The sequence below is a fragment of the Bufo bufo genome, chromosome 5 (assembly GCF_905171765.1).
Source record: "Bufo bufo chromosome 5, aBufBuf1.1, whole genome shotgun sequence".
Taxonomy (NCBI): Eukaryota; Metazoa; Chordata; class Amphibia; order Anura; family Bufonidae; genus Bufo; species Bufo bufo.
The window spans coordinates 528,521,563-528,541,478 of record NC_053393.1 but is presented as its reverse complement, the minus strand read 5'-3'; the positions used below and the strand labels follow the sequence as shown (position 1 = coordinate 528,541,478).

The 19,916-nt window shown below is 41.8% G+C and overlaps 1 protein-coding gene across 1 annotated transcript in view; it reads left to right on the top strand.

Annotated features, from left to right (window-relative positions):
- The window catches only part of CALCR (calcitonin receptor), a 366,429-nt gene that overhangs the window by 216,251 nt on the left and 130,262 nt on the right, over positions 1–19,916 (top strand). Inside the window, exon 3 of the mRNA XM_040431198.1 lies at positions 13,534–13,687. Coding sequence (XP_040287132.1) covers positions 13,534–13,687 — 154 coding nt within the window. The remainder of the gene's footprint in view (positions 1–13,533; positions 13,688–19,916) is intronic.

The window sequence follows — 19,916 nt, the reverse complement described above, 5'->3', positions numbered from 1 at the left end:
CACACCATTACACCACCACCACCAGCCTGCACAGTGGTAACAAAAAATGATGGATACATGTTCTCATTCTATTTACGCTAAATTCGGACTCTACCATTTGAATGTCTCAACAGAAATCGAGACTCATCAGACCAGGCAACATTTTTCCAGTCTTCAACAGTCCAATTTTGGTGAGCTCGTGCAAATTGTAGCCTCTTTTTCCTATTTGTAGTGGAGAAGAGTGGTACCCGGGGTCTTCTGCTGTTGTAGCCCATCCGCCTGAAGGTTGTGCGTGTTGTGGCTTCACAAATGCTTTGCTGCATACCTCGGTTGTAACGAGTGGTTATTTCAGTCAACGTTGCTCTTCTATCAGCTTGAATCAGTCGGCCCATTCTCCTCTGACCTCTAGCATCCACAAGGCATTTTCGCCCACAGGACTGCCGCATACTGGATGTTTTTCCCTTTTCACACCATTCTTTGTAAACCCTAGAAATGGTTGTGCGTGAAAATCTCAGTAACTGAGCAGGTTGTGAAATACTCAGACCGGCCCGTCTGGCACCAACAACCATGCCACGCTCCAAATTGCTTAAATCACCTTTCTTTCCCATTCTGACATTCAGTTTGGAGTTCAGGAGATTGTCTTGACCAGGACCACCCCCCTAAATGCATTGAAGCAACTGCCAAGTGATTGGTTGACTAGATAATTGTATTAATGAGAAATAGAACAGGTGTTCCTAATAATTCTTTAGGTGAGTGTATACCAGATCATGGCATAAAATAAATGGACGTTTTGGTGATAATTGTAATTTATTTTGTGCTATTACATTTATTTCAATTCCTAGAAAAATATCAAATGTCCTGGTGTGTGTATATTGTATATAGATAGATAGATCCGTAGATTCCAGGACATTGTACATTATTATTATTATTATTTATTATTATTAACGCGCCATTCATTCCATAGCGCTGTACATATGATAAGCGGTGCACATACATAATACAGACAATTGCACTAAGCATGAACAAGACGAGTTACAAACTAGCACAGAAGGAGAGAGGGCCCTGCCCGTGAGGACTTACAATCTACATGGTATGGGAGAAGGACACAGTAGGTGAGAGTGAAGTTGTTCATGGCGGTATAGAGGCAGCAGGGTCACTGGTTGTAGGCTTGTCTGAAGAGGTGGGTTTTCAGTTTTTTTTTGGAAGGATTCCACTGTAGGTGAGAGTCTGATATGTTGGGGTAGCGAGTTCCAGAGTATGGGGGCTGCACGGGAGAAATCTTGGAGGCGATTGTGGGAAGAGGCGATAAGAGGAGAGGAGAGAAGGAGGTCTTGTGAGGATCGGAGAGTGCGTGTGGGGATGTATCGGGAAAGAAGCTCAGAGAAGTAGGGAGGATACAGGTTATGGATGGCCTTGTATGTATTTGTTAGTACTTTGAAGTGGATTCGCTGGGCAATGGGGAGCCAGTGAAAGGATTGGTAGAGGGGAGAGGCAGAGGAGTAATAGGGTGAGAGGTGAATTAGTCGGGCAGTACAGTTGAGGATAGATTGGAGGGGTGCGAGAGTGCTACATGTAGATGGAAGGCCACAGAGGAGAGTGTTGCAGTAGTCTAGACGGGAGATGATGAGGGCATGTACAAGCATTTTTGCAGATTCAAAGTTAAGGAAAACGCGGATGCAGGAGATTTTTTTGAGTTGGAGGCGGCAGGTGGTGGAAAGGGCTTGGATGTGCTGTCGGAAGAAAAGGGCAGAATCCAAGGTCACTCCAAGGCAGCGGACTTGGTTGACCGGGGATAGTGTGCAGCCATTGATCGTGATAGATAGGTCTGTTGGGGGGGTTGAGCAGGATGGGGGAAAGATGATGAATTCTGTTTTATGCATGTTTTAGAAAGCGAAAGGCGAAGAAGGATGATATATAAGGTAGACATTATGGGATTCTTGATAGTAAGGTGGTGATGTCTGGACCAGAGAGGTAGATTTGTGTGTCGTCAGCATAGGAGTTATGCTGAAAGCCATAAGACTCTATGAGCTGTCCCAGGCGAAAAGTGTAGATAGAGAAGAGCAGGGGTCCTAGGACAGAGCCTTGCGGGACACCAACAGAGAGGGAATGAGATGAGGAGGTGGTGCGGGAGTGGGAGACACAAAATGTCCATTCTGTGAGGTATGATGTTATCCAGAATAGGGCCAGGTCAGTGATGCCAAGAGATCAGAGAGTTTGCAACAGAAGGGAGTGGTCAATAGTGTTGAAGGCAGAGGACAGGTCAAAGAGAAGAAGGACAGAGTATTGTTTCTTGGTTTTGGCTGTTAGTAGGTCATTGGTGACTTTGATAAGGGCAGTCTCAGTTGAGTGGTGGGGTCGGAAGCCAGATTGTAGGCGCTCAAAGAGGGAGCAGGAGGAGAGGTGAGAGGACAGTTCTGAATGGACATGTTGTTTGAAGAATACGGAAGACGTGATATGGGGCGATAACTGGACAAAGCAGATGGGTCAAGTGAAGGCTTTTTAAGGATGGGTGTAATGGTAGCATGTTTAAAAGCAGAGGGGAAGACACCAGAGGTTAGTGATAGGTTGAAGAGATGAGTTAGGACTGGGATAAACACTGTGGTGAGGTTACTGATGAGGTGGGATGGGATTGGGTCAAGTGCGCAGGTGGTCAGATGAGATCTGGAGAGTAGAGTGGAGAGTTTTTCTTCTGTAATGGTGGAGAAGCGGGTTTTGGGAGAAGAGGACCAAGCAGTTGTGTAGAGGGTCCGTGGGGACTGTGTACTGAAGCTTTCTCTGATGTTGACTATCTTTTGTTTGAAATATTTGGCAAAGTCTTCAGCTGAGATGAGATGAGAGGGTGGGGGCGCTGGGGGACAGAGAAGGGAGTTAAAAGTGTTAAAAAGTTGTTTAGGGCTGTGAGCCAGCGAAGATATGAGAGATGAGAAGTAGGCCTGTTTTGCATCAGCGAGTGAGGATTTGAATATGAGGAGGGATTGCTTGTATGCGGTGAAATGATCCTTAGAATGGGATTTCTTCCATCACCGCTCAGCAGCCCTGGAAGCTTGTCTGAGTTTTTTGGTCAGGTTGGTGTGCCAGGGTTGTCTGTTAATTTTTCGGGTTTTGTTGTGTGTGAGGGGGGCAACAGTGTCCAGAGCTGTACTTATTGTGGTGTTATATAGGGTGGTGGCAGCATCTTGGAGGGAACAGATGGTAGAGAGTGGGAGAAGAGAGTCAGAAAGCAAGCAAAAGTTGAGATGTTTAAGGTTCCTGCGGGGGTGTGCTAGTGTGTGGACTGGGGGAGCTGCAGAAGAGACCAATGAAGAGAAGGTGAGTAGGTTGTGGTCGGATAGGGGGAGAGGCGAATTAGAAAGGTTAGATAGGGAGAAGAGGAGGGTAAAGATAAGATCCAGAGTGTGACCATCTTTGTGGGTGGGAGCGGAAGACCACTGCGAGAGGCCGAAGGAGGTAGAGAGTGATAGGAGTTTAGAGGCGGCCAAGTGGTAGGTGTCAATAGGGATGTTGAAATCACCCATGATGATAGTGGGGATGTCGGCAGAAAGAAAGTGTAGTAGCCAGATGTTAAAGTGGTCAAGAAAGATCGTGGCTTGCCCCTGGGGGCGGTAAATGACAGCTACTTGAAGGTTGGAGGGAGAGTAGATGCGAACAGAGTGTACTTCAAATGAGGTGAGCGTAATGGAGGGTGGCAGTGGAGTTGGGCTGTAGGAGCAGGTGTCTGATAGGAGAAGACCAACTCCTCCACCATGTTTGCAGCCGGGGCAGGGGGTGTGAGTGAATTGAAATCCACTATATGAGAGTGCAGCAGGGGAGGAGGTGTCAGAGGGTGTCAGCCATGTTTCTGTGAGACCCAGAAAGGAAAGTTTTTGAAAGATAAAAAGTTCATGAATGTAGGACAGTTTGTTACAGACAGAGTGTGCATTCCATAATGCTCCTGCAAGAGGAACCAAAGAACCAAAGGAGCAGGGGTCAGAGGAATGGTTATTAGGTTTAAGGGGTTGTAGAAATTTGTAGAAGGAGATTTGTATGGGGACATGGAGGTGATAGTGGGGATTTGCTGAGGGGGGCCTGGATTTGAAGAGATATCAGAAAGCAATAAGGAGAAGCAGAGAAAGTGTTAATAGGCAAGAATTGGAGAGGGCAGGAGGTATCTGTGTGTGTTTGGGAAGGAAGTGTTTTATGTTGTCAAACAGGGTTGTGCAAGCTGTCAGATGAGAAGGTAAGATGGAGGAAGAGATTAGTAGTTCCTTGCTGGGTGAATGGATGTGGGGATATTTCAGGAGGTTGTGGAAAAGTGGGAAGTGTAAGATGAAAATTTGAAACATTGTTTACATTAACTATGTCTGTAATTACCTGTGGTCCCCTTCTGGTCCCATGCTGGTATAATTCAGTATGTGCACTTAAGGGTTGCACTTGAGAGATGTTTCATTTGGAAAGACCAAGGTCTGAAAAGACCTAGGAACTTAGATTTATACCACTCAGTGTTCAATCAGGTGTGACCAGGAGGCGAGGGGGCTACATTTGGCCTAATCAAGGACCAGATACAGGGGTCAAATAGTCAATGTAAACAAATACTCAATAAATCCAGCAGGGAAAGAGAAATTAAAGATCAAATCAGACATACCAGGATTTAAAAGGAAAGATGAGAGGGGTGGACAATATCAGACTCTGGAAATGTTTGGTGCAGCAGTTAGGTTTAAATCAGACATACCTGGAGAGGAGAGAATTGAGTGATGGTCAGTAGGCAGTGGTGACAAAGTGAATTCCATATCCATAATATTACATTCTGGTATAATTCAGTATGTGCACTTAAGAGTTGCACTTGAGAGATGTTGCATTTGGAAAGACCATCTGAATACATAATACATGGGGAAAATAATACTGAGGTTTTTAGCCAGAGAAAATCTTTGCTAGCATTGAGCTCTATAGCTCAGCAGTTAGAGTCTTTAACTTCAATGCAGACGGTTGTAGGCTGGAAACCTGACAGAGCCAACTTAAAAATAGTGACTTAATAAATGCTAAATAGTCAGGAGTGCCCTTAACAGGGAAAAAAACTGGTGCCAAATGTCATCCTGTGTATCAGTGTAAACTTGTCTGTTATTTGTTGCTGGGAAAGGTGGCAACCCTACTCATTGACACGACTGTCCATGTCCGATCCACATTTTTTGCAGATCACACGTGGACCTGCAGCTGTCATCCATGTGCTGTCCGCATCTGTGCATCCGTGCCAAAGGTGATAGAATATGTCCTATTCTTGTCTGTTTTTTGGACAAGAATTGGCATTTTGACAATGGGACTCGCAGAAAGTGCAGGATGCACACGTCTGGAATCCACATTTTGCCGATCTGCGGTTTGCAGACCGCAACATGGATACGGCCTTACTGTCGTGTCTTCCTCTGTATAGCCCATGGGGGAGCAGGAACTTGTGTTGTCCCCACTTGAGAGAGAATATGTGCTGTCTAATTGTTACCTTTGATTGGCAATTCTTCATACTAAAGTGATGAACAAATGTGCATTTGCACGTCTCATCACCCCCTGCTCCTAAGCAGCTATTTTACTTTAAACCAAAATTTACTGGCATCTGGATTATAGACATCTTTGGTCTCTTCAGTTCTGAAAATGTTGTGAAGGTATGTGCAGGTAGATATAGGCATAAGTGACATGTAGGAATACTACACACCCTGAACTTTTATCCTTAGGAGATGCCCTTCCCCTCAGAATCAACTGAGTCAAATTTTAGCCACAAACATGAATTATTATGCAATTCTTACCAAAAATGGTATATTGATGCAAAGTTGCATGAAGGTGTCCGTAAGTATAAAGTGCTGGGTGACATTTGCACAGACTAACGGGTGCCTACTTTCAAAATATATACGGTATATGGGTATGGGCCTGGGGGATCTATTTTTTATTTTTATTTTTTATTAATTCAGGTTATGTCAGCCTGGAAACCGACAAGTCCTCCACATGCCCCATATCATCTATGACATACAGAGACAGTAAACATTAACTTGACTTAGGTTACATGCACAAACTGTAAATTGACAATGAACACAACAAAGGGGAGTGAAAAAGTAAAAATGTTTCTTGCAACTGGAGTGTAACAGGCTGTATCCAAACATTTGATGCAAACTTGCATGACGGCGTCCAAGAGCATAAAGTGCTGGGGGCATTTAGAGAGTGTGCCAGGTATTTACTTTCAGAATAGTTTGCAGTCTGCAGTATGATTTTTATATAATTCAAGTATATTTGTGTGAAGGGGTTAAATGAGTGTCCGCCTGCAAGCCAACAAGTCCTCCCCATGTCACATTTCTACAGTACAGCATACTGATGTAGCAAACATTAAAGGGGTTGTCCCATGAAAAATATTCTACAGTTTTAACACCAGCACCGGGATCTGAATATTTTTGTGATTGCATGTAATTAAAAATTTAGCTTAGCCACTGAGTTATTCAATAAAATGTATCTGTATAGCGCCACCTGCTGTTTGTATTTTTCTTATTTCTTTGTCCTGCTCACTGAGATGTCCGCACATGCTCAGTTCTATCCTTCAACTGCCTCCTGAGCTGTAATAGGGAGAGCATGGACACGCCTCCTGAGCTGTGATAGGGAGAGCATGGACACGCCCCCTGAGCTGTGATAGGGAGAGCATGGACACGCCTCCTGAGCTGTGATAGGGAGAGCATGGACACGACCCCTGAGCTGCAGCCGAAAGAACACTCCCCTGAGCTGCCAGCTCAATATAAATCTAGCAGAGCAATGAATGTGGAGATCTCTGGATCTATGAGAGGTACAGGGCTGGTTCTAGCTTTGTTAGAAAGAGATTATCATGTCCTATATGATATATGATTTTAAATTTTTACATTAATATCTGATTTTAAATTTTTACATTAATCTTGGGATAACCCCTTTAACTTGTCCTTTAACACATTAACACGGAACACAATTGATGCTTGGGGGGTTTCTAGGAGTTAGATATTGATGACCTATCCTCAGGATAGGTCATCAATGTCAGGGAGGCGGGGGTCCCACTGCCCACTGCTGTTTGAGGGGAACACAGTGCTCCTGTGAGAGACACAGCCTCCTTCGCAGCCTAACTAGCACAGCGCCCCCCATTGGATTGTGGCTGCGCTTGGTTTTGCAGCTTGGCCCCATTCACTTGAATGGGGCTGAGCTGTGAATAGACCATGTGACCGATGAACATGTGACATCACTAGCCTTGGGTCAGAGGCCACGTGTTCACCAGAGCGCCACGGCTTCTTCAAACAGCTGAACGGCGGGGGTATCGGGAATGACACCCCCACTTATCAGATATTGATGACCTATCCTGATGATAGGCCATTAACATCACAATCCGGAAGACCCCTTTAAAGCAACAAAAGCCATTGAAAAGGTCAGGTTAAAGCTTGCTGCTCCTGTGCATCTAATATGACACATGTCAAGTTAATGTTTGCTACGTCTGTGCTTTGGATATGTAACAGTCTGTGTCCAAAGAGAGCAGATGGCAAGAAACCATGAAGAAAAAATCCCCTTGAAGCGACTGCAATTGACTGACGGGATTTTCCTTGAGACCTCCATGCTGTTTCTCCTGAGGCTGAGCCGAGCGTCGCACGAATGTTGGAAAATGAATGAGTTTGGGAAATTTATGGGGTCGAATTAGGAGAACATGCGATAGAATCAATAGAGCTTCAAAAACTAGACGAGCTCTTTATTTGAAAAGGTAACTCTGCTCAAAATTCATAAATCCCCTCGTCAGGTTCTCCTTGGTTGATACGTGAGGGATTTTATCAAGTGCTCATGGAGTCGGCCGCACTCATGGAGCAGTTATACACTGCTATATCTTGTAAAGCTGACAACTCTCAAAGGAGGGCTGACTACCAAAAAATAGAGGCCTTAATACAAAATGTGCAACAGGTCCTATCTATCATGTCCAATTTATAAACCGGTGCGATTTTCCCTAACACAGAGATTTGGAGACAGGAACTATAGGGTTTTTATCTTATATTGACTAGAATATTGTCATATTGAGATATTAACTATATCATAGGGAATTACACTACTAGAAAACTCAAAGAAGCTCTGTCACCAGGATCATCCCTACTAAACCAAGCATATAGTCTGATCCAGCTGAATAAAACAATACCTGTATTTTGTTTGTAGGTGCCGGCATTGTGGAGAAATGTACACTTTTATTTTGGAGCACCAGGAGGTTGGCTTATATGGTTTGAGCACCGTCCAGCGACGCCCCTGGTGCTCAATCCAGACGCCTCCATTGCTTCAAACACCCCCCCTTAGATTGACAGTGCTAGACGGAAGTCTAGCACTGAGTTCTTGCCTGCCACTCGTTAGTTAACACAGCGCATGTGCATCACGTCTTCTGCTGCTTGCCGAGCAGGGAAGATGATTAGTGCGCACGCACCGTTGATGTCATTCCATCCAGAAGTGGAGGCGCCATCGGCTTCATCTGCTGTCGCCTCCACTTCCAGGTGTGGTGATGTCAACGGCTCGTGCGCACTAATCATCTTCCCTGGTGCTGTCAATCCAAGGGGAGGGGGGCGGTGTTTGAAGCAATAGAGGCGTCTGTATTGAGCACCAGGGGCGTCGCTGGAGTGGTGCTCAAAACGCATAAGTCCACCTCTTGGTGCTCCAATGGCTCATTTGCATAAAAATAAAAGTGTACATTTCTCCACAACGTCAGCACCTACAAAAGAATAAAAATACAGGTATCGTTTTACTCAGAAACATCACCCCTACCAGGCTATATGCCTGGTTTAATAGGGTTGATCCTGGCAAAAGAGCCTCTTTAAAGGGAAAGTCATACTTCAGAATGGGGAAGGGTATTTTACAAAAGGACTAGAGGAGCAAGATACATCTTAGTTCCAATAGAAGGAAAATGTATCTACCATTCTACAAGATGCTGAGCTACTGAATTTATTTTGTTCAATGATCAGGCAATCCTATGGGAGACTGTGCTGCTGTTTATTTGCAGCTGCACAGTCCCCTCTACCTGCACAGACAGAACAGGAAGATAAACCATTAGCATTCAGCCTCCTAATATAGCCAGGGCAAAACTGGGGTCTTACTGGGCAATTAACCACTGGACCCCAGGTTTGAAATCCTTTCACTGTCAATGCCACTAGGGATCTAAAAATGAACCCTTTAGAGCCCTAGACCACCAGGGATACTAATGTAAAAGGGGTTATTCAGACTTTAAAAATTGATATAGTCTATGGTTAGGATATGATATCAATATTAATGTGGTGGAGGTTTGCTCGGACAAATGCATTAACCTTTTCTTGTCTACACTGGTCTGTAATGCAACAATGGGACAAAGCTGCAAACGAAATAGTCTCCACAAAGACGTGCTGTTTACTGTGAACAATACACTGCGTGCAGAATTATTAGGCAAATGAGTATTTTGACCACATCATCCTCTTTATGCATGTTGTCTTACTCCAAGCTGTAAAGGCTCGAAAGCCTACTACCAATTAAGCATATTAGGTGATGTGCATCTCTGTAATGAGAAGGGGTGTGGTCTAATGACATCAACACCCTATATTAGGTGTGCATAATTATTAGGCAACTTCCTTTCCTTTGGCAAAATGGGTCAAAAGAAGGACTTGACAGGCTCAGAAAAGTCAAAAATAGTGAGATATCTTGCAGAGGGATGCAGCACTCTTAAAATTGCAAAGCTTCTGAAGCGTGATCATCGAACAATCAAGCGTTTCATTCAAAATAGTCAACAGGGTCGCAAGAAGCGTGTGGAAAAACCAAGGCGCAAAATAACTGCCCATGAACTGAGAAAAGTCAAGCGTGCAGCTGCCAAGATGCCACTTGCCACCAGTTTGGCCATATTTCAGAGCTGCAACATCACTGGAGTGCCCAAAAGCACAAGGTGTGCAATACTCAGAGACATGGCCAAGGTATGAAAGGCTGAAAGACGACCACCACTGAACAAGACACACAAGCTGAAACGTCAAGACTGGGCCAAGAAATATCTCAAGACTGATTTTTCTAAGGTTTTATGGACTGATGAAATGAGAGTGAGTCTTGATGGGCCAGATGGATGGGCCCGTGGCTGGATTGGTAAAGGGCAGAGAGCTCCAGTCCGACTCAGACGCCAGCAAGGTGGAGGTGGAGTACTGGTTTGGGCTGGTATCATCAAAGATGACCTTGTGGGGCCTTTTCGGGTTGAGGATGGAGTCAAGCTCAACTCCCAGTCCTACTGCCAGTTTCTGGAAGACACCTTCTTCAAGCAGTGGTACAGGAAGAAGTCTGCATCCTTCAAGAAAAACATGATTTTCATGCAGGACAATGCTCCATCACACGCGTCCAAGTACTCCACAGCGTGGCTGGCAAGAAAGGGTATAAAAGAAGAAAATCTAATGACATGGCCTCCTTGTTCACCTGATCTGAACCCCATTGAGAACCTGTGGTCCATCATCAAATGTGAGATTTACAAGGAGGGAAAACAGTACACCTCTCTGAACAGTGTCTGGGAGGCTGTGGTTGCTGCTGCACGCAATGTTGATGGTGAACAGATCAAAACACTGACAGAATCCATGGATGGCAGGCTTTTGAGTGTCCTTGCAAAGAAAGGTGGCTATATTGGTCACTGATTTGTTTTTGTTTTGTTTTTGAATGTCAGAAATGTATATTTGTGAATGTTGAGATGTTATATTGGTTTCACTGGTAAAAATAAATAATTGAAATGGGTATATATTTGTTTTTTGTTAAGTTGCCTAATAATTATGCACAGTAATAGTCACCTGCACACACAGATATCCCCCTAAAATAGCTAAAACTAAAAACAAACTAAAAACTACTTCCAAAAATATTCAGCTTTGATATTAATGAGTTTTTTGGGTTCATTGAGAACATGGTTGTTGTTCAATAATAAAATTAATCCTCAAAAATACAACTTGCCTAATAATTCTGCACTCCCTGTATAAGCAATGACGATGCTGTGCTACTCATACTTCGTGTTTCATGTTATATTGACTGGAATGATAAAATAGAATTGGTTGAAAAGGTGAACCTTTCCTTTAACTCCTTCACTGCCCTAGACCACCAGGGATACTGTCATTTTCTTCACTGCCCTAAACCACTAGTGATCCTGACAGTAACTCCTCCACTGCTTTAGACCAACAACAACCCTGAAATGTACCCTTTTGCTGCTCTAAACCATGAGGGATACTCATAGTAGTCCCTTTCACTGTCACAGATCACCAACGATACAAATATTAACCCATTCACTGCTTTACAACAGATGGCATATAGCTAATAACCTTCACTGCCCTGAATGTGCATGCAGGTTCTGTTCACAAATGTGTTGTGGCTTTCATTCAAACCAGATTAGTCGTATAATGGACCCGATGGAGTCAGGGTTCTGTTATGGTTCATCAGGAAATTGTGAGCAGATCCTCCAAGTCAAATGTGAACAAAACCTAATGCTACTAGGGCGCACAGTGTGACACTGCGCATGTTGTATGGTTAATTAGGTACCAGAATCCTTAAAGGGGTTCTGCACTTTGTTTAAACTGATGATCTATCCTCCGGATAGATTATCAGCTTCTGATCGGCGGGGGTCCCAGGTGATCAGCTGTTTGAGAAGGGAGAGGCGCTCCAGAAGCGCTGCGGCCTTCTCACTGTTTACCGCCGGCCCAGTGACGTCACGACTTGTACCAATGGCCTGGGCGTGGCTATGTTCCATTCAAGTAAACAGAGCTTAGCCGCGCCCAGGCCAGTGATACTAGTCGTGATGTCACTGGGCCGGCGATAAACAGCGAGAAGGCCGCGGCGCTGCTGGAGCGCCGCTGCCTTCTCAAACAGCTGATCAGAAGCTGATGATCTATCCAGAGGATAGATCATCAGTTTAAACATAGTGCAGAACCCCTTTAACTGTTCCAATCACAAGCTGCAAAAACTTTTTGCTCCAAATCAAGTGGGTTTTCTGCTATTTACCACAAAGGTGGTTTATGTCTTTGAAGATGAAGGGCATGACCATCAACAAAGGATCTGCAGCTGCTATCCCCCCACCACCCCAGTCATTTGACTGCTCCCCACTTGGGCACTGTATATGTGGTATAACATACATATCTATCTATCTATCTTATATCTATCTATCCAATACAAAACATAGCAGTCCTACAAAAAAAAAAGAAGAAAAATGGTTGCCAGGAACTAGGGCCAAGATCCAGTGAGTCCTAATCCACATAAGCTCAGAAGATGTTGAACACTCCAGAAGATTTCAGTAAAATAAACTGTGGTTTATTAACCCCAGTTGGATAGCAATGTTTCAGTTCGTTTCTCAACAAGCATTATACATATCTATATATTTATGTAATAAATGTCCGTCTGTCTATCTGTTTGTCTGTCTGTCTTGTCTTTCCATCTAATGCAAAAAAAGAAGAAGAAGTAGAGGGTTCCAGCAAGTAGAGCCAAGATCCAGCCCTAATCCACATAAACACAGATGATGTTGCAACACTCCAGATTTAATAAAAAAAATAACTAGTTTCTTCACCCCAGTCAGATACCAATGTTTCAGTCCTGTTACAGGACTTATCTCAATCAGCATTATACAAGGACTGACCAGTACATACACCTCCTAGAGATAATTAGAAGTGATGAGTGGCAGAGGCAATATTCAAATTCACAATATTTCGAAAAAAAATTTGGGTGAATATTGGTCATATATTCGCGAATTCTCAAAGTGTCAATATTCGCAATAGAAATTTGCGATAGATAGATAGATAGATAGATAGATAGATAGGAGATAGATAGATAGATAGATAGATAGATAGATAGATAATAGATAGATATGCAATAGATGGATAGACAGATTTCAGTAGAAAGATAGACAGGAAAAACAGACAGATATCTCATATCTACCTATAACTATCTCATATCTATCTATCTCATATACAGGTGAAACTCAAAAAATTAGAATATGGTGCAAAGTTAATTTATTTCAGTAATGCAAATTAAAAGGTGAAGCTAACACATGAGACTCATTACAGGCAAAGTGAGATATTTCAAGCCTTTATTTGTTATAATTAGGATGATTATGGCTTACAGCTTATGAAACCCCAAAGTCACAATCTCGGGTCCCCTTTGCTCAGGGGGTATGGAATAATTAGCTGACTAGAGTCTGACACTTTGAGCCGAGAATATTGAACCTTTTCACAAAATTCTAATTTTAAGCTGCATTAATGCAACTCCTTTTCATTTGCATTACTGAAATAAACGGACTTTTGCACAATATTCTAATTTTTCGAGTTTCACCTGTATATCTGTGAGTCTATCTATCTATCTATCTATCTATCCTTATATCTATCTCATATCTATCTATCTCCTATCTATCTATCTATCTATCTATCTATCTATCTATCTATCTATCTATCTATCCTTATATCTATCTCATATCTATCTATCTCCTATCTATCTATCTATCTATCTATCTATCTATATTTCATAGGTATAACATTTCCAACTAGATTTCCTATCATTACCTGTTTGTCTCATCCTATTCCACTAATCGTCTTCCTTTCTATGCAGAGAATGGCTCCATGTTATGGATCTACTGTAAACTATGCCGACCCAACACTAATGCCGCTAGCGCACGAGGATGCCAGAGTAAGAGAAAAAATTATGAATTCACAGTTCAAATGTTATGAGAAAATGAAAAGGGATCCTCCATATTCTAAATCAGGTAAAGTTCATGATTTATACAATATTCCTTTGGTGTTACATTCAAAGACTGGAAATCCATCCTGCCCCGGTCGGGCTCGCACAGCGGGCGGCTCCTTCGTACTCTGTAGACACACAGTCATAGCCCTAGGTCCTGCAGCCAGCAACACAGCTGACATTTTCCATTTACTGTTTAGTCTTGCGTGTGGAAAATAAATAGCTGTGAAAATTGTAAGCTCCTGCCGTGTTTCAGACAAAGCCTTAACGGGACACATAACACAGAGTGATACAATGTAACAAACTAGCAGTCAGGGATCCAGTGCAAAATCTATAACAGGGCCACCACCTACCATGTGACATTTCTAATATACAGTAGGTGTCTTCCTACAGTATGTGGCCCCATCAGGTAGAGAGGCCACAGTGCAACTGCTACACCCCTTATAGCTACAAGCCAAGCTGACAACCAGCACCTATGCTGGGGTCCTAGGTTCAAATCTGACAAGGACAACCGCAAGGCTGCTTGTAAGAAAAGACAGAGCAACCGCCGGAGCTTCTGTGCTGGTTTAGAAGGGTTTGGAGAAGGGAGTAGTGTGTTTTTTTGACTGTTTTATAAGATACACCTGCAGTGAGCCAGACCGACTGGGGAATTGTGTGTGAGGTCACGGTGTGAGCATTAGGTGGGCCGAGGTAAGTACAGTTCTGGTTACTCGCGGTTATGTCGTCCCTGGGCAGGCTCGCACAAGTGATGAGGAGAACATCACAAGAATTCTCTGGGGCACACTCTGGTGTAAGGGACACAGGCCAGATGGTGGTTTGAGGTGCCCTTGATGGTCTGTATTAATGTGCCTATGGCAAGGTCCCTTGTAGTCGTGACGCCAGTACCTTTTATGGTGGTACAACCATTTACTGTAGTGTTAACTGAGGAATTGGAGACTGACACAAGGATGGTGCAATCCAGCTTATAACTTTTACTGAGCGTTGCTTCTGATAACGGTTACATCCAAGTACAAAACAGTCTCTAGTACATCCAGATATGAAATACAGTCTCTAGTACATCCAGATATGAAATACGCTCTCTCATGCATACGGGGGTAGGATCTTCTAGGTCCTCAGGTAAAACAGGCTCTTTGTCTTTTATATATATACAGTATGAAAGCTACTGCTTCAGACTAGGCTTTTGACGTATAAAAAGTCTTAGGCTGGTATTAACTCTCGCCTTATTCTAACCTGAATTAAAGGTGGTTTTCAGAATCCTTGAACCTCTATTTCCAGTGCTTTTCTGACAGTTGGCCTAAACTGGAGGTGTGGATGCCAGAAGCTGTGTCCTACACCTAATTGCAAAGGTGCCTGGGAAGCCTTTGAGTACGGCCGTTTACTATCCTTTGACTTAAATAAAATATACTAGTCCTCTTGAATACTTGCTGTTTTCAGCTTGTCACTGGTCACCCCGGAGGAGCGAGCTGTAGAAGTGGACTTCTCACCTCTAGGTTGAATCTTGTAGGCTTTAACCCTGGACTGTGGAGCCAACAAGGAGAGAGCAGAGAGGCAGGAGGCCTCCCTCCATCAGGCAGCTACATCATGGTTGCTCTCTGACTAAACTTCAGGAAAGACTGACCTAACTAGGCCTGAGCTAAGCTAAATATACATTGTAACACTGCCCCATCTAGTGGAGAAACTAGTGTAGAGAGCACGAACCTAGCCTGTATAAAGGAGCTTACATATAGAGTCACATAGTGACATGGGAGAATATGACATGAGATGAAGTACAGCATACAGGCATAATATATGACAATAAAACACAATCAAACTAGTTTGTGGTGCCCACGATCATGAGTGAGACACTGCACACCTCTTTAGATCCAGTAAAAAAAAACTCCAAGCAACACTAATACTAGGGGAAGGATTATTGTATTATCTGAGATTCAGGAAAAAATAAGCTTAACCCAATTTAGGTGCGGAAAAGTTTACTAGAGTAAAGAAAGTAGCAGTCATCAATGCCGTGAACAAATGAGCTAGTTCCCCATCGACCAGTGCCCAATGTGACACCTGGCCGAAGTTGATATGATACAAAGATGGTAGCAAGACACAACATACCTTGATGATGTCTTCGATGGATTTGAGCCCTTCGTTACATAACTATATGATTTCTAGTCTCCTGTCTCCTCCTAGCCCCACCTAAAGGTCTTCACAGTGTAGTACTTCATACTTTAGGAACTTGGCCAGGAATTGGGCACCACTAACCAACTACATTACAAGGAATTAAAAGGGAAGGAACCACTAAAATGCCTTGCTGTACAACCGTACAGACCAACCTTGCAGTCCTGGGAGCAAGCAGAAATATTGAAATGCCCATGCATGTTTACATAAGAAAGGACAGCCCCTTTAATAGGGTTCTTCAAAAGTTTAACTTATGTGAAAAAAATGTTAACATAACTAATGCTGTCCTATGGTTTAGCTATAGGGGGTAGCTGTTACACCAGAGTCCTAGTACCCGAAGTGGCCCCCAGCTATTAGAACCATAAAACTGATTTTCGCAGACACATACAGTACATAGACTCGAATTCCATACGCAGCAGGGATCGCAGAAATATGAGAAATAAATCATTCTTCATTCAGGTGAGAGTAGATCCTGCAGAAGAAGAGAGAGTAGGCTTACTGCCAACGAGAAGCCAATGGCCTAGTTAATGCGTCAGCCACTGGGAACAGTGGAGAAGTGGAAGGAGTAATGTGACATCTGCAAGAGACAGAAGACATAGAGCTAAAGCACTTGAGGCTTTGAGGCTTAAAAAATTTCCCCTGAATCCAGGAGGTCCACCTTGAGACTATAGACTGTGTATATGGACTGTAAAAAGTTGCCAGAACTGTGCTTCTAAGTAACTGTCAAAAGTGATATGCCTAAAAAGACCGCAACTGTCAAGTCATTTTTGTACCCTCCTATGAAAGACTGTGCCTGTATTGGAGCAACTGAACATTACTGTTCACCTGTGTGAATATGTTTAGATACATCATAAAAATAAATACCATGACCTCCCAAGAAGTGAAGATATATAGAATATTTACAGTAAAGTTCATGTGTGCCTACAACTGCCATGTTCTGCTCCATCCAAAGAGACTGTAGTGTGCACCACCCACACGTTGCACACTATAAAGGGCTATGTACACCTATGGAGCATTTTTAATAATTGCATTGTACTCATTTCGGGTCTTTATTAAAGAGGACCTTTCACCACTCCTCACATTCCTGTTTCAATAGCTTCATGCATTCCCCATGTAATAACAATTCTGGAGCATCTGTTCTTATGTCTGTATGTTGTGCCGTTCCTTTATTATTTGCACTATAAGTTATGAATGAATTGCTATTAGCCTTCAGTAAGGGTACAGAGGGGAGGTAACCAGTTGGGGGCGTGTACCTGCACAGACTCACTCTATCCAATCAGTGCTGCCATTTTCAGACTGTGCAGGTACACGCCCCCAACTGGTTACCTCCCCTCTGTACCCTTACTGAAAGCTAATAGCAATTCATTCATAACTTCTAGTAGAAATAATAAAGGAACGGCACAACATACAGACATAAGAACAGATGCTCCAGAATTGTTATTACATGGAGAATGCATGAAGCTGTTAAAACAGACATGTCAGGAGTGGTGAAAGGTCCTCTTTAAAAATGTTCAGCCATTTCTGAGTTACAAGGGTTGAAAAATCAGTCTGCTTGCAAGCTGTAACTTTCTGTATTCTCTGAATTCATGTGGAGCTCTTATCTCTGATCTCCTGATCTCATAAACACACATGATAGCTCAATTCTTATCAAACTGATTAGAATATTGCAGGAGTTCAGAGATAAAAGGTCTATGTGAGCTGTCAGCTGATTCAATTCAAAGTAAACAGAAATTCACAGCTTGCAAACAGCCATATTTTTTAACCCTTGTATATCAAAAATGGTGAACATTTTTAATAAAGACTAACTAAAAAAAATGTTTACCCCAAAATGAGTAAAATACAATCATAACAAAATGCTCCAGGTTTCCATAGCCTTCAACAATACAGTACCTGCTGTTAGTTATTATTGGATACAATTTTTTACATAGAAATACAGTGTATTCTGAAAAAAGTTGGAAATAGATGCCATGACAATATGACAGTGGATTGGATTTAATTCCACCTCAGCCAAATTCTTTCCCACATCTCTAGATACAAATTTTATCACATTCTTTTTAGGCATTTGTAAACCAGAAGCCCTTTGAATGACTTTAGGTATTTCATTACAGGAGAAAAAAAAGACAATTTCAGAAGGAAAAAGGTTGTGGCTTGTTACGTGTAACATTTCATCTGAGTGATAGAAATTCAATAGCAGTTTCTGTAGAACAAAGTAAAACGTATCCATTAATTAGTCATAAAAGAAAGGCCGTGTAGTTCGAGAGAGGCAAAAAAGGGGACATTAAAAAAATACTTTACCACTGATTTCTTAAAATGACCTTATGTCCAGCCACACATCATCCTGGTATCCCTGGCAACTCAATTATTACCATTATATTATTATTACTCTTGCTTCTTTTTACCATAAATAGAACATGTATTAGCATTCTCATAACTCTGAATCAAGATGTTAAAAGTGTACGTAGCATGCACAACTACTAAAATACTGCTGACTACTATATGAAGAGTACAAGAATACAACTGTTATAATACTGACTCCCATGTACAAAAATATCATTACTATAATAATATTCCTATGTACAAATATATGACTACTAATACTACAGTGCTCATAGTCATATGTACAAGAATATAACTACTATAATACTGCCACCGTTATGCAAGAATATAACTACTATAATACTGCCCCTATGTACAAGAATATAACTACTATAATACTGCTCATATGTACAAGAATATAACTACTATAATACTGCTCCTATGTACAAGAATATAACTACTATAATACTACCTCCTATGTACAAGAATATAACTGCTATAATACTACTCCTATGTACAAGAATATAACTACTAAAATACTACCTCCTATGTATAAGAATATAACTACTATAATACTACTCCTATGTACAAGAATATAACTACTATATTACTGTCTCCTATGTACAAGAATATAACTACTATAATACTGCTTCCTATGCACAAAAATATATCTAATATAATGCTGCCTTCTATGTTCAAGAATATAACTACTATAATACTACTTCTATGTACAAGAATATAACTACTATAATACTGTTTCTATGTACAAGAATATAACTACTATAATACTGCCTCTTATGTACAAGAATATAACTACTATAATACTGCTCCTATGTACAAGAATATAATTACTATAATACTGCTCCTATGTACAGGAATATAACTACTATAATACTACCTCCTATGTATAAGAATATAACTACTATAATACTGCTCCTATGTATAAGAATATAACTACTATAATACTACTCCTATGTACAAGAATATAACTACTATATTACTGTCTCCTATGTACAAGAATATAACTACTATAATACTGCTTCCTATGCACAAAAATATATCTAATATAATGCTGCCTTCTATGTTCAAGAATATAAGTAGTATATTTCTACCTACTATGTATAAGATAGGTTACAATGATATCCTCATAATACGTGACTTTTGCAGATTGTTAACATTGCCCGTGACAATACAATTACTCTTTTGGGGAGATCTATCATGAGGGAAAAATTTAAAGTCTGTTTTACTTGAGTCTGCGTTGTCATACTTTATGCCACATTTATCAAATGTCCCATGTTACTTGATAAATTTGTCCTTAAACCTAACACTTCTGTCTAGAGAAGCTAGTCCAGATTTCCTACTTCTCCCTCCTCCTAGAATGTGATTGCGACTTAAAAAAAAAAAAAAGTCTCAATGCTAAATCTGGAGTGAACCTCATTAACATAAATACCCACATTACAAAACTGGAGTGAATGGTGTAAAAATGCAAAAAGTAAAAAAAAATTGCGCAAGCGAGTGCAAGTACCTAAAAGATACATAGAATACCGGTCCATGGGCGGCCATTACCGTATCTGCCCTGTCAGTACGATGAATTGTTCTCCCAGTGTATTAATTGAATTTCAAGTTGTTTTTTACAGCAATGACACATGAAGTGCTGAGACGACGGATATTAACATATTATTTATGTGTCACTTTTACTTGTACATGCGGCGAAGTAAACAAATCAGTTCTCTCCGAGCTTCACATAGTCAAATTACTTTCTCTAACATGACAGGTCT